The following is a 15,328-nucleotide window of genomic DNA, read 5'->3' as shown; positions in this document are numbered from 1 at the left end:
TGTAACATTGCTATGTTTATAAAATATGGCTTGAAAAGTACACACACCATAGTAGTACGCATACAAACATATAAATGCTCACATACATTTATATATTTGTTTGCGCACCTTACTATGATTTGTGCACTTTTAGGCCACGCCCACAATGAAAGCCACGCCCCCAAACGAGGGCCCCCCCTCAATTTCTTACCCCACTTAAAGCACTGGCAGTAGTAGACCCAGGAGTAGAACGGCTATGGTGTGTCGGTAGTCCTGCAGAGATAATGCAGGATCCGTCAATACTCAAACAAGAAAATAAACAAAATAACTGAACAATAGTGAACAGGATTTACCACAGGACAGTAGAATCCAAGAAAGGTCAATTGATGAAGCTCAGACTAAGTACTAACCCGACGGCACGCGGACGCCTAACCTAGGGTGGACCAGTCTCTAGTTCCAGTGGGGATCACCGGACCCGCCGGCACACGGACGCCTGGAATCCTAGCACACCACCAGCAGTCTCAAGTCCCGGTATGCAATCCACTGAGCCCTCATCAACCAACCAAAATCAAGATAGCCGAATCCAAAAGATATCCAATGCAGTCCAGTGGGAGTTCCAGTCAGTACACACACAGCAGCAAATCCAAGGACAAAACAAATTCCAAGCGGCGGTCCGTAAAGCAATCCAGATCAAAAAACCAAAGCAAGCAACCAATCCTATTTTCATGAGACGGAAGAATGTCCAAAGCGGTCCTAGGTAGGCAACAGGGAATCTACAAACAAAGGGCAAGGCGAGGCAATCCGTAGAACAGCAAAAGTCGGCAGTAAGAATCCAAAACGAAATAACAGGAACAATGCACTTCCGTAGAATCAAATCAGAAACAGAGGGCACCAGCATAGCCCCGCTATTATTGGACAGCCATGTCACATGATCGGGAAAGCGTGTGCGACGTGCAACGCGAACCTACCGAGGAAGCCAGTTTCCATGGCAACCTCCAACGCTCAATCAATCGAGCTCTCCCAGTTATGAAGACCCGGGATCGGATCCCCTTGCACGTCGCAGTAGTAAGTCTCTTACGGTCATAATTCCATAGCGTGACCGCCATACCGCCCTTTGAATTAGAAACATTGCCAAACATAGGAAGGCCATTAGAACGTGCAACTAGATGAGCGGAGCGTTTCTTGACACTATATCTCTCACGCATGCGTGCGGTTTGGGTCTATGTGACCTAAAACATTTGACCTAATCACATTTGATCACATTTATTTGACCTTTTTTATATATATATATATTTAATTAAATTTGACCAAAAAAAATGTAAAACAAATACGATCAAATGTTTTAGGTGAAATGTTTTTAGGTCAATTATGCCAATACGCATGCATGCATGTCGCCCGACAAACAGCCAATGTTGTAAGTCTTCCTGGCACATGATGCTGCAGAAGCTGACCCAATCCTGCCAAGTTCAGCATGTCCTGATGCTATCAGCCTGACTAGAGATGTGCATGTACCCACCGCTATTATCTCTCTGTTAGGCCTTGTAGGATGATGCTAATACCACCGTATGCTGTTTGCGCAGGTGTATAAATGTGCCCCTCAAGGGGGGACTCTGAAATTAGAGAATAGGATTCTAACCAAAATCAGGGGGTGACAGTGACATCAATCAGATCGTTACAATGTGTTAAGGTGGCAGGGGGTTACAGTGAGGAAGATGCTAGGACCTCGCTCATCCCAGGGAAGTAGTTGACTTCACCCCCCACCATCTTCCCCCACAGTGTGCATACCCCTCCCCTGCTATCTTCTTAATAGACACATTAACGGGAAGAGTCCATACCTAAAGAGACCTGGAAATAGAGAGACTTGTGGAAAATGAAAGATGTCTGCCCGGTGCAAAAACACTCACTGTTCCTAAGTGCTGAGACTTCTCCGGAGGACAAAGACACAAGGGATTAAGAGAGAAGCGCCTCTTATGGTAGTATGGGGGAGATTTTTAACTCAGTAGATTTAATTTAAAGTAATTTTTTAATTTCCACTTAACTGCTTTGAGGAATGAATGCCGTCAGGAAATACATGTGAACGTAATAGAATTTCAGGTAAAAAAGGGACACTCCACCAAAAGCATGGCAGAGTTGGTGGGTGTAAACACAGTCCTAATTCGCTGGCTTGCATGCCCTGTACTCGTTATCCTTGATATTATGTCCTGCCCTTTCTCCCCTACTGCGCACAACCTCTATACCATCAGTATAACTGATGCCTTGTTCTCCTTGTTTTGTCCCTCTTAGGGTTCTGGCTCTTGGTCATCATCATCCTCTGTGTTCTCCTCGCCATCTCTGCGGCTGCCATCTTAATCTTTGTCCTTCAGCGGTGTCAGACGAGGAAGGGTCCAGTGGCTTTCAGGACCAATGGTAGGTCGTGCTTAGGAACAGGCGGTGGCTCACAGGGTAAGATGTCTGTGGTTCACTCGCCGCCAGGCCAGTGACGTGACATTAATGTGTGCCTGTGCCTCTGGCATTGTGAGAAATGTGACCGTCTCTGCTCCAGCCCCACTAGCCCTTCAAAGCTATGGGTCTCTGGAACATTTCTTGAATACTCAGCGGGCCTGACCACCTGTTACATCACTGGTAGGGCCCATGCACACCCCGAGAGCTTACTGTTGTCCAATTTTGCAGAGTTGCATTAATTTGACCACGGCCCTCCTCATGCCCAAACATCTTGGAAGGTATATACGATAAAGTGCCTGCTTCATAACTGTGAATCACTTTGCCTTGTTATGTGAGTTTCAATGTAGGACGTTTTACAATGGGTCAAATGATATTATAGAACTATAGCGGCCGGGTTCAGCTATTATTATGCACCTGGCATCCAACATTCACGGCTCCTCACGTCTCCTGCTGGGTATGGCAAGAGACCCGTGGATTGTTGTACAGAGACGAGACCAGATCGCAGGCTGCTCTTCCCTTAATTGTGCACATGGAACATTGCGACAGATACATCGCGCGCACACATTAAAGAGACGCCGAATACTGGAAAGGAGATCATTTAGACGCCAAATCTTGGCTTTAAAAAGGGCCATCACAACTAGCAAGTACGTCTACAATTAGGCAGAAAGAACACATTAATTACCCGAGGAAAAGCCCAATTTAGAGTGCACCTGATTACCTCGAACTTGCCTGGCGGGTTTGTCCTTTAGAACTCCATGATTTCATCACCTTCTGATCCGTCCCCCCTGAGCTTGCAGTTAAGTAATGACCAAACTGGGCCCACTGCTGGCCCCCTCATGCACTGCATTTAGGAGGAGCCTTGACTGTCAGCTCTGGACTTTGGTCTTCTGTTGGTCACACCATGTACTGGTGCAACTAGATGACTCCTCAGGTGCCTCTGAAGCTGGTCAGCCTCACCAGGCACAGCACCCCTCCCCCCACCTTACACCAATGACCGTGAACGCCCTCCCTTAGCCACTAACTTCCAACACCACCAAACTATATACACACACACGCACCCACCCACCCACACAGGTCTTAAAAATGCACATTTTTGAAAAACATATCTGGGGTGATAAAGCCAGATTCTTTTAGCATTTTATACTCTAAAACATATTAGTTTTATGTAATTCAAGAGCCAGGTTTTTTGTAAAATACACAGAATGTTGTTAAACTATTTGCATCTGTAATAATACTTATGAAGCTATAGCTATAGCATGATATGAATTGTCCCTTGAAGTACCATACTCCAGATGCCCTGGTAAATACTGGATCGCCCATAAGTCCAGTTGTACAAGAACATATTTGAGTCTTGTCAAGTTTTTTTGTTTGTTACCATTTTTTAACATACTTCACGGCCGGCTGTTACTGTGCTTCTGGGAATTCACTTCTGGGGTTGGTGCCTCCTCATACCTCAGTCTTAAAATGCATGCTGATTTAGTAGTGCTAGCAGATCCCAGTGAGGGTTGAGGTGGTTCGGGCCAAAATGCGGGTTCGGATCAGTGGCTGATCAAATCCAGGCACCTCACCTGCCCTGAAAATAGTTTAGCTGCCTGCCCCATAGGAGGCATCTTTTTGAAACATGTTTCCCACTCCATGCATCCAGTGCTGGCCCAAGAACCTGATCCCTCTTTCATTTCCCAAGACTCCTTGCCCCTATCCCAAAAACAGTGCTGTTCAGCCCTGATTCCATGCAGCCTCTGCTGCTCCAATCCAAATTACATATCTAGCGTGCCAGGAACACTGGTGTCCCACTCACAGCCCACTTCCAGAGCAGTGAGAAAGTCCCTGTTCGTCCCCATCACACCTGCCACCATACAAAGACAAGTGCTGACCTCGCAGCCCTATGCCAGAGCAACATCCATGTTTCTCACCACACCATCTCTTTCCCCATCACACCCCGTAGCATGTGAAGGATTAAGGGGTAGACGAGAATTTGCCATAAGTAAGCCAAGCGGCTAATAGCCTTGTGGTAGGCGTTATTCGAATGGTCACTTACACATATGGCGGGAGCAACACTGTAGTCTAGTAAAGCATATGTTTGTCTTTTTTTAATAACATAAGCTGCAAAATTCATCATTTCTAGAGATGCTCAGTTTAGGCTGATCAATGGTTAGATTAAAATGTTTGCTCATGATCACATACTTCGATTAAGTGATGAATCCGGGATTTGACCCAAGTTTCTAATTGTCTCACATATCGTACCAGCAAAAGCTCTGGTTTGTACAAATATTTGTGTAATTTGCCAAATATTCTATCCCATGTTTTATGGAGCCATTTTCATGGTTTGGTTTGTGTTGGCCCCTAAAGCCAGGCCAGGTCCCCTGGCTCTGCCCTATGCATGACTTTCCTGGCTCCCAGCTCTATCATTTTGACGCTGTGTATAAGACAGGGGACTTAAGAGTTTCCATTACTCACGACAGCCCAGTAGCTGGAATGACCAGATAATGTCGATGAATCCCTCTCTATGGGAGAACTCCATTGTGTACAACTAGCAGACTCCAAGTCATAGGTGCAGAGTACTGCCCCCTTAGTGCTTTAGAAATGGGGGCTAGAACCTCACTTTGCCCCACTGCATACAATTGCTCCGGACCCTTAAAAAGATCTATGGAGGGCCAGGCCCCCTCTGGGCAAATCAGATTAATGAATGACATGGGGTGGTAGGCCTGTCTGGAGCAGCCCGGTATTACTTTTGTTTGCTTCCACAGACCCATTTACCTGCCATCCTTGAACCATACTCCCCTCAATCCTCCAGGCCAGCTGCCTGTGGGTATCCTGCTCTGGGGGTACCATGAGGCATACCGCACCACATGTACCCCATGGCCCACTCTCCAGGATCCTTCACCTCCACCAATCTCTTATCTCCCTGACCATCCCACCATGCCGCTTCTTCTTCTCAACTGGTGGTGTCTGGTTCGGCTGCCTTTACTTTACCATTGATGCCCCCAACTTCCAGAATCAACCCACTCTTTGACAAACCACTTCTCTCCCCATTCCCCAAAACATTTAGTCTTTGGGCCCCAATTCTGTCAACCTGGACCACTTTAAGCGTTTCCTCACCTCAATGTTGAGATACAGATGAATATGTCATCCATGACTTTGCCCCCTCCCCGGCCCAATATCCTAAAGGCGAGAAACATTGTTATTTAAGGCTACCATATCATCCATATCCAAGGCAGGTAAAGCAAGGGATGAATATGATGTAAGCTGAAGATGGCGTGCATATCTAAAACTGATCATATAATCACGCATATGCATCCATTAGACATGAAGCACGTATGCACTGACCATGAAGAAAACGCCCTAGGGCAAACATACACTTATACATGAAGAATATTAACATTGCAACCATAAAGACATGAAAAATACTAACATAAACAATATATAAGTTGAATGCAACATGAACGACACACAAGTGTAGCTCACTAACATAGAAATGCAACAGTAATGGATAGCCACCTTTTCTAAAATGGAAGCTGCATAACGCTTCTACTTAAATGAAAGGCCTCAAGGTTTCATAAGAATTCAAAATGCTGAAATAACAAAATGAAGATCCTTGCAGAGCACAGACAGTAGCTTGTCGCTTGAGCCAAGGTTACTAAGAAATTAGGGAGGGCCTGAGCACCACAGAAAAGGCACAAGATAAGAGTTCCCAGGACGCAGATGGAATACCTCCAAATTAATTAAAGTCTGGAAAAGTACAGCTGACCATTGTGTGCCAGATGCAGGGTAATTATAAGTTAGAAGATGCCATGAAGAATAAGCTCAAGAGAGTCCCTAGAGGCCATAACAATCACATTCATATTATCTGAAATATTCATAAATGCATGGTGAATTAAATCCAAACGGGATCCTCTCACATGACCCATAATTTAAGAACACTGTCTATTCATTAGCAAAAAACACAGATAGGACACCTGCCTCACTCCTTACGCATATTGCCAAACACGAGCCATTGCACAAGGTTAACTACAAAGTCAATCACCCTGGCTCATGGCCTAGAAATGAGCAAAGGTATTTTTCTTGAATTAAGACAAGCGGCCCATGGACCTCTTTTACCCTACTCCCTTTTGGCTCATGTCCTGAAGACCTGTAAGTTGCCCAAGGTTGGTCAGTGCAATGCCAACCAATTAAAACCCCTGGTGCCAAGCACCCCACTGCGTATTATACTCACCAATAGTTAAACGTATACATTATGTATTCTTGTTGTTATTAATTTGGAGGTGTTCCTAGGAGGAGCCCTCAGTTAAGCTTCATCCAATTAAAAGTTTAACCCATCCAGAAAATGTACATAATCAATTCCCCTGACCAAACCCCCTTAACCCTTAGGTTTTGTATCATTATTTCGTCAATCCGATATGTTTTTGATACAAAAGATGTTGTTTTGCATGAAGAGCTCTGAGATCGACATGCCTGTGTTTATATGCTGCCAATGCTTTATTTTTGGATGTTAATAAAGCTGGGTTTTGCCTTTCACCTCGTCTATTCCCGTTACTGACTCCCGAGTTTGTCCTGCTTCTGATCCTCTGCATAAATCTGGGGTTTTACAGGACATTGTTACATCTTTCTGCCCCCTCCCCCCACTCTGCAGACAAGCATTGAACTGCACACAAGAAATATTTCCCTTGTCCGGTTCTCCCACTTAAAGCTTGTTCAGTGTCTTTCACTCCCAGCTGTACCACTTTGCCACGTTCCACCGCCTGAAGTATCTCTCCTCAGAGTCCTTTCTTAAATCCCCTGGAGGACCTTCTTCCTCTTTTGAGGCAATCTGCCTCACTGCAGGGACGAGTACCAGCATCTTCACCTTTCACAGGCCACAACTCTCCAGCCACCACCCTTTCCCCTGGACCTTTCTTTCTTCAGGGGGCCCTTACACCCATGACTGTGTGCGTTGACTTTCAGTATTGTCAGCTCTGCTCCCGATCCTTCATTGTTTGGCACCTGTCTTCTCCTGCCCCTTTTTGACCCCTCTTTTTCCCCATTTCCATTGGACCTGATTCCACCTCTAGGCCCCTTCGTGAACCCACACGCCAGCATTGCTGCTCCCACCCCTGCCATTGGCAACCTTTTTTCTGGCCTCCCCTTCCATTCCGCTGTTTATTTCTCCCCTTGAAAGTCCTCTCCCACCCATCTGCAAAATTGTGATGGCAGACGGTCTATGCACGAGCCGCCATTGCTCAACTCCACAAGGGAAGAGGTAGAGTGCTCATGCATGCTACATAATGAGGGGGCTGGGCACTGCCCCTCCCCCCTGGACTGATCAGTGGTGCTGTCACCCCTGGTGTCAATTTGTCTATTAATCCCAATAGTCCCAGTGGGCAGATGTTTTTGTTCTCCACCACAGGGCCCAAGCAGCCCAAACCCCTGCAATCTGAGCACTAGAATAATTTGGAACAATAGCTGGTCTGCAACTGCAATCATGCCTTGCCATACAAACAGAATAAAAATGCTTGAGTTTCAGCCTATTCTTGCTCTTTCGCTTTCCCTTCCCTCTATCCACACCTCACTATTCATACCACACTCATACTTTCCCTAAGTACTGTGTCACTTAGAGAAAGTAAAGTCTGTAAAGTGGAGATGGGTGTAATATATGCTCAAACTGTGTTCTATGTGTTCAGGGGCATAAAATAAAATGAAAGGAGACTCTTGCAAAATGCGTCGTCGAGTTGCTGAGATTCCAGCCACCTATACACATACACCATACTTGGTACAATCTGGGGGTCCCTAAACAATTGGGGATGCGCACCCTGCACCACAAGGGCTGCCATGGTGTCCATTTTGCCCTTGAATGTGTACTTTCCACATTGAATACATTTGATGGCCGCCCCTGTGCAGACATGTTTTGTCCTGCCACACTCCCAGAATAACATAGCTACAGGCTTAATGATTCTTAGAAACCGTGCCTGAACGACAGATGTGCCAGATCCAAAATCTGAAGGTGCCATTTTTTGCAAATGGGATGGAGTCACTTTTATGGCAACTCTGGCAACCTACCCATCCTCCTCCTACTAGATCTCTCAGCTGCATTTGACCCAGTACACCATAACAGCCTCTGCCATCACCTCAGCCAATACTTCCATTTCTCCCCTGATACCTCATGGGTCAAATCTTTCCTCAGTGGGCTCACCACCAGAGTATTCATTGGTGAATCAGCAGCCAATACCCATCCCTGCTCCACAAGGCTCCTGCCTTTCACTCAGGTATTAGCCAATTTGATCATTTATAATCGATCAAATGGTACTTTGAAGAATTCGGCCAGTACCATTAAATCGATGATAAAAAAAATACTGCACATGAGGAGCATGGGTTGCGGGGATGTCCCTCACTTCCCATGTTCAATATTTCTGGCCTTGAGGGGCGGCCAGGCTGTCCCCCTCTTCCTCAACATTGGAGGCGAGGAGCAAAGAAAAAGGGACCTTTTAGTATCAGATCCGACCCGCGTTAGAGGGATGGATCTGATGCCGCAGGGGTGCAGGGGAAGCGGAGGCAAGCAAGCAAGTAAGTTGGGGAGGGGTGGTGGGATGGTGTAAGGAATGTTTGGGTTTGTTTGCCAGAAGTGCAAAGCGATTCGTGGTGAAATTGATGACAGTCAATTCCGCCACGAATAACTGCACTTCGGTCAACCAACCAAAATCCTTTCCCCCACACTTTACAACCAATAAACAAAGCCTCTATTTGATTTCTTTAACACACAAACGTTGTGGATGATACTCAAATACTCATCCCTATCACGGCGATCACATTCATGACTCTGCCACAATCAATTCAGTGCACAGTACAATCCAAAATTGGATGTCCACCCTCAATTTGTGTTTAAATGATGACTAAACCGAGCTCCTCATTGTTGGATTCCCCACACCGTCTCAAACACCTGGACAGCTTTTTCTCCACCTTTAGCATTGACGGAACAACCATCCCTGTTCTGAAACAAATCAAAACCCTGGGGGTCCACTTCGAAGTGCCTTATCCATGACCAGACATTCCAATGTACTATCTTCATCTACAGCCTACACTGCCAGACTCATCTCTCTGAGTAGGTAATTCCTATCATCAGACAACTACCTCAGACTTGCACAAGCACTCATTCTCACAAAATTGGATTATTGCAATGTCTTACCATTGGGCACCACTGCTGCCAACATGTCCAAACTCCAACTACTGCAGAATAAGGAACTTTATGCTGCCCTGGAACTAAAGCAATGGGATCGCATCACAGCAACCAGACGCGAGACTCACTGGCTCCCCACCAAAGCCTGTGTGGACTTTAAAACGTTGTCTATCACGCACTGATGTATCTACAAAGAGGCACCCCTATACTTCAACAATTGTATTACCCAACATGTCTCCATGTGTGTGCTATGATCCAACTCTAGCACTTTGTTGGTCATTCCCTGATTCAAGAATAAAAGGGCTGGCAGTGTCAGCTTCTCCGTCACTGCTCCGTTCCTTTGGAACTCCTTACCCACATCCATCAGGAATGAACATTCCTACACACATTTCTTAAAAAACTAGTAAAAACCTGGTTGTTTGATAAATATGAATAACACTTGTTGCTATCACTGCTATGCTTTTCTGCCAATGTATTTTTCATGTCTATCCGCTGTACCAAACACTGTAATACCCTTGGGCCTGGGCATGACAGAAATTTAATAAATAAGTAAAGCAGGAGGCTGGGGAACTCTAAGGTCAAGGGGTGCATGCAAGCTACCCAATGTGGCCACTGGATAAGGTACATGGGGATGCCCAGGAGTTCACCGGTTTCTCATCCTAGTATTATAAGCACTTCCCACGGTGTTACCGCACGAGGTTAGAACATCTTTAGTGATCCAAACAGTATGCATTATGCGTGTGGCAAAGACGGCATCCCGTTTGTGAAGTATATTCAGGTGGAGGAGAAGCACATAGCTCTTAGCCTGCTGATAGAGGTTATGAGAAGACTCAAGCAAACCCATTGCAAACCTCTGATGAACCAGGACTGCAACTCAATTCTCCAAGAACTCAACACCACCCTGACAAACAAAATCAACCGCCATGCCACAGTGAAATGGCGCACCCTCAAGCCTAAACCTCCATCACCCTGGTACAGTCAAGAACTCAACCTCAACAAATAAACAATCAGAAAACAAGAAAAGAATTGGCAAAAATCCTGCAGCGCATTCGACCTTGCTCTGCTCAAGGAACTTTGTGATACACGTAGGCAATTGATCAACAATGTCAAGGCCAACTACTACCAAAACACCATAGCCAAGGCCAACAATGAAAGCAAAGCCCTCTTAAAAGCCATCAAGCACTGCATCAACCCTCTGCACGACCCACCCGTAGCACTCTCCATCATAAAATCCACCACCAACTCTTTCTTCGTCAACCGGATGAACATTATCTGCCAACAAATAGACACCAACGCCACAACTGACAGCACACTGCACATCCCATCTCACAATCCCACCCCACCCGGAAAACTTTCAAGAACTATGAAAGACCTAACTGCCACCTTAGTATCCCTCAAGGCCCCATCGTATGCGGACGACATGCTCCCTGCCTCCGTACTCAAGACCCTTCCTACTGAAGCACTCCTCCCTACCTGACAACCACCACCAGCTCCTTAACTCAAGACACCCTCCCCTCAACCCTCTAGACCGGACAAATCCTCCTACTTCTTAAGAAACCAACGCTGGACGCTGACGATCTCAATCTCATCAACTACCGCCTCATCATCCATTTTTCCTTCCTAGGTAAGATCCTTGAGAAAGCAGCAGCCACAAAACTCCTCCAATACATTGAAGCCAATAACCTCCTTCAGTCCTACCAATCTGGCTTCAGACCCAGATGCAGCATAGACATGGCTACCATCAAGGTGGTCATCAATGCCCTTAAAAGCACTGATGATGTTCGTCCTTGCCTCCTAGTTCTCCTTGACCTCCCAGCAGCATTTGACACAGTAGACCACCAGACACTAACCGACAATTTACATCGCCTCATGGGGATCAGCGAGATCGCACTCAGCTTCACTTCCTACCTTGTGAATCACCAACAGTTTGTACAAATGGATTCTTCCAGATCACCAACTCGACTTGTCACCTGTAGTAGTATATCTACCTCAAGATATCCTACATCGAAGACATCCAGAGGCTCAAGGACTGCCTCCCATTGATCCAGTCCTGGATGTCCAGTGCTTACCTGAAGCTCAAACTCTCCAAGACTGAATTCCTACTGCTGACCAACAACACCAAACACCCTGACATCCGACCTGGCTCTCTGCTATGAACCTCAAGGGATTCACACTACAGCTGGCCACCTTTCAGAAGTCCCTTGGGTTCAACATCAACACACATCATATTCAAACAGCACATAGCAAGGAAGACACAAACAGCCTGGTACCAACATTCTCTCCTGCAGAAAATCAAGCCATTCATCCCAGAAAACAACTTCAGATCTGCTGTCCAAGCCTTGGTCCTCTCCCACCTGGATAGTGGCAATGCCCTTTTAGAAGGCCTTCTGGCAAATACCCTGGTGCCCATGAAATGTGCCCTTAATGCTGCAGCAAGGCTCATTAAAGGACTTTGCAAATTCGACCACATCACCCAAACCCTCACCAAACTGCACTGGCTCCCACTGCAAGCCCATATCATCTTCAAATCCTGTTGCATCATCTAATATGTCGGTCACCCTGAAGTCCCCAAGCTAGCTCACTGAGAAACCCAGCATCTCTGGCAGTGTGGGATCCACCAGAATTAAGGAAATGTGCAGACTTGAATTACAACGGTGCAGGAGGGAAAGAACCTGAAGATAGGCCTTCTCTGTCTACGCTCCAAGACTCTGGAACCACCTCCCGTCAACATCAGACTTGCCCCATCACTTCTACGGTTCGGAGAAGAACTCAAGACTTTCCTCTTCAAGCAATGGCTCCTCCTTGACACCTAGGTCTCATGCCCTGCACTCCCCAGCCTACCTGAGAATCAGTGATCTGCTCCCCACTGTTTACCCCCTGGTTGTTTGTAGATCCCCTACTGCCAATTGCCTACCCTTGGCCTCCCGTTAGCTCCCCCCTCCTTTTTTTCTGCTTCTCTCACTGTGTTCTTTGCCCCATGATGGTAAAGTGCTCTGTTGCTTCCCAAAGATAGGTCTGCGCTCAATAAATACCTTAATAATAATAATAATAATAATAATAATAATAATAATAATAATAATAATAATAATAATAATAGTAGTAGGTGAGCCACTCATGTGGTATTTGCCTGGCCACTTAGTCCATAAGAAGGACAAGCACTGTGCCATGCACTCCGATGCTCTGATAGCCCTCGGGTAGAACACAGAGTGAAGTGCAAAACAAGTTTTTCAGAACAGAAAGTAACATAACACTCCCCCTCACACAAAAGAATGACATTTCTGAAAGAAGAATGCAGCATTGTGTGGAGCAGGAAGTCGAGGAGCATTTGTGCCTAGCTAAAATATTGAATGTGCCTGGTTAAAAGATGGCAAACAACTCTTGTCATCCCTTAGTCCATAGTAACCTGAAAGTCAATGGGGGTCATTCCGAGATTGGAGGCCGCCATGGTGCTATTAGCACCAAAGCTGCCTCCAATACCGGGTCCGGTCTGGCTAAATGGGGACTTACCGGGTCATTCCGACCCTGGAGGACCCAGTAAGTCCCCATTCAGTAAACCATTCCCCATTTGCATTTGAGCCCTCATAGGGCACTTTCCGCACTTTCCCTTGGAGGTGCAGGAACTCCTTAACCTCTGCCGGAGCAGTGGTTATACATCGTGCTACCTGCCCTACCAGCTAAAGGTAAGCCAGCTGGCTTCACCTCGGCCCCCTGCGGCCCGACTTGCATCCCCATATGATGTTCGTGATTGCGCCCACTTTTGCGCCCACTTTTCCAAATAGTGCCTTCACTACAGCTGTAATGCCATCACAGCACTGGATGATAGTGCTGTGCCGCACCGCCGCCAGGAACACCCAGCAACTCCATTGCTGAGCATGAGGTAGGCTCCATTCAAAAATGGGCACTGCGTCTCTTTGAAATCACCCTCACTTTGTGCTGCATCGCTGTTCACGGCCGCCTTACCCTGATAGGCTGCTCTGTTACCTTAAGGCCCAATCAGCTGCCGGATGGAGTAAGCCGGCCCACATCTCTAAGGCACACGGATCCAAGGTTGATGCCTATCCTAGCCTGTCGTCTATCTGCACTTTCCCTTGGAGGAGCAGGAGCTCCTTAACCTCTGCCGGAGAAGTGGTTATACATCCTGCTACCTGCACTACCAGCTAAAGGAAAGCCAGCTGGCTTCACCTCGGCCCCCTGCGGCCCGACTTGAATCCCCATCTGATGTTCATGAGTGCGCCTACTTTTGCGCCCACTTTTCCAAATAGTGCCTTCACTACAGCTTTAATGCCATCACAACACTGGATGATAGTGCTGCGCCGCGCCGACACCAGGAACACCCAGCAACTCCATTGCTGAGCGCGAGGTAGGCTTCATTCAAAAATGGCCGCCGCGTCTCTTTGAAATCACCCTCACTTTGTCCTGCATCGCTGTTCCCAGCCGTCTTACCCTGATAGGCTGCGCCGTTACCTTAAGGCCCAATCAGCTGCCAAATGGCATAAGCCGGCCCACATCTCTAAGGCACACGGATCCAAGGCTGATGCCTGTCCTAGCCTGTCGTGCCGCATCGGAGCCGCGAAGCGCGAAACTATGCCCATTTCCCCATACTTCTACAACACCTCGCCTGCGCTCGACCACCGCCACGTGTTTGCCCAAAATGAGCATGATGTAGCCTCACTGGAACTAGGATTGTTGGTTGCATCTCGCCCGTGACCCCAACCACCGTAACATGGTAAGACTTGCTGCTCCCCCCTATTGTTCGCCTTTTGCCTGTCTGTGACTGCAATGTATCTCATGGCTTGAAAAGCGCTATACACGCCTGCCCATGTTTGGTAAATAATATACAGACTAATGCATTCCACGTGCTGCATCCGATCCTAGGCTACTGCCCATAATCACTTAGAAAGGACATGTTCTCTGCCCAACACTTGTGATCTATTGACATATCGGATGCGTGCACGCCCCGCGCGCACTACTTACCTATGTCCGATTTATGGTGCCTCTAGGTACTCAGCTCCATCCCATACCTGATTGTGAACCACCCACTCTCTGATGTAACCTGCCTGAAACCCACACGGCTACTACTTGTAAGCTCCTCGCTTGCAGAGGAGATACTGGGGGTCATTCCGAGTTGGGTGGTAAGGGAAAAACGATGCCGGTAAAGGACTACCGGCATCGTTTCCCGGTACGGCCCATTCTGACCCACCAGACCGTTATTTACGGCACCGTAAAGTACGAGGCCATAAATAGCAGTTTTGTGGCGCGCGCCTGACACGCCATGCCGGAATTAGCGGCATGGCGTATACCGGAGCTGATCCCAAGTAAAGCGGACATAGAAAAAAAGGCCTCCACAAGACCGCAAAGTACCTTACCGCCATGGAGTAAATACCGGCATCGCAGAGAAGGTGTAAAGAACCCTGAGCAGTGTTTCCAAGAGGAACAGGTGCACTCAATAATCACAGGTGGAGGAAATGGAGTCTGGCACAGCACAAAAGGAGGACACTCACACACCACACCAAGATGATACCAATTGTAGCAGCATTCCTGGAGCTGGAGGCCCTGCTCGCAAGGCAGCAACTACAACAACAGCAACAACAACAACCACAGCCTCCACCACAGAGGATACACATGAGTAGAAGGAGGGTGAGACAGGCCCAGCATGCCCTACCGGTGCAGCCACCATTACCACGCCGGCAGCCCCCAATCTCCTGCATCAGAGCCACCCCCTTCGACCTCACACCAGAGCAGATCCACACCCTGTACCGG

General features: G+C 47.2%; 1 protein-coding gene across 2 annotated transcripts in view; it reads left to right on the top strand.

The window, feature by feature from the left end:
* TNFRSF4 (TNF receptor superfamily member 4) overlaps positions 1-15,328 on the top strand; it is a 100,838-nt gene that overhangs the window by 70,069 nt on the left and 15,441 nt on the right. The window contains exon 6 of one of the 2 annotated variants that reach the window (XM_069610087.1): positions 2,263-2,421. In XM_069610087.1, the coding sequence (XP_069466188.1) occupies positions 2,263-2,421 (159 nt within the window). The remainder of the gene's footprint in view (positions 1-2,262; positions 2,422-15,328) is intronic. The other variant, XM_069610088.1, reaches the window with a different exon arrangement.

The sequence above is a fragment of the Ambystoma mexicanum genome, chromosome 8 (genome assembly GCF_040938575.1).
Source record: "Ambystoma mexicanum isolate Mex_15411 chromosome 8, UKY_AmexF1_1, whole genome shotgun sequence".
In the NCBI taxonomy this organism is placed as follows: Eukaryota; Metazoa; Chordata; class Amphibia; order Caudata; family Ambystomatidae; genus Ambystoma; species Ambystoma mexicanum.
Note: the sequence above shows the minus strand (reverse complement) of the source record. Positions and strands in the feature narration are given on the sequence as shown.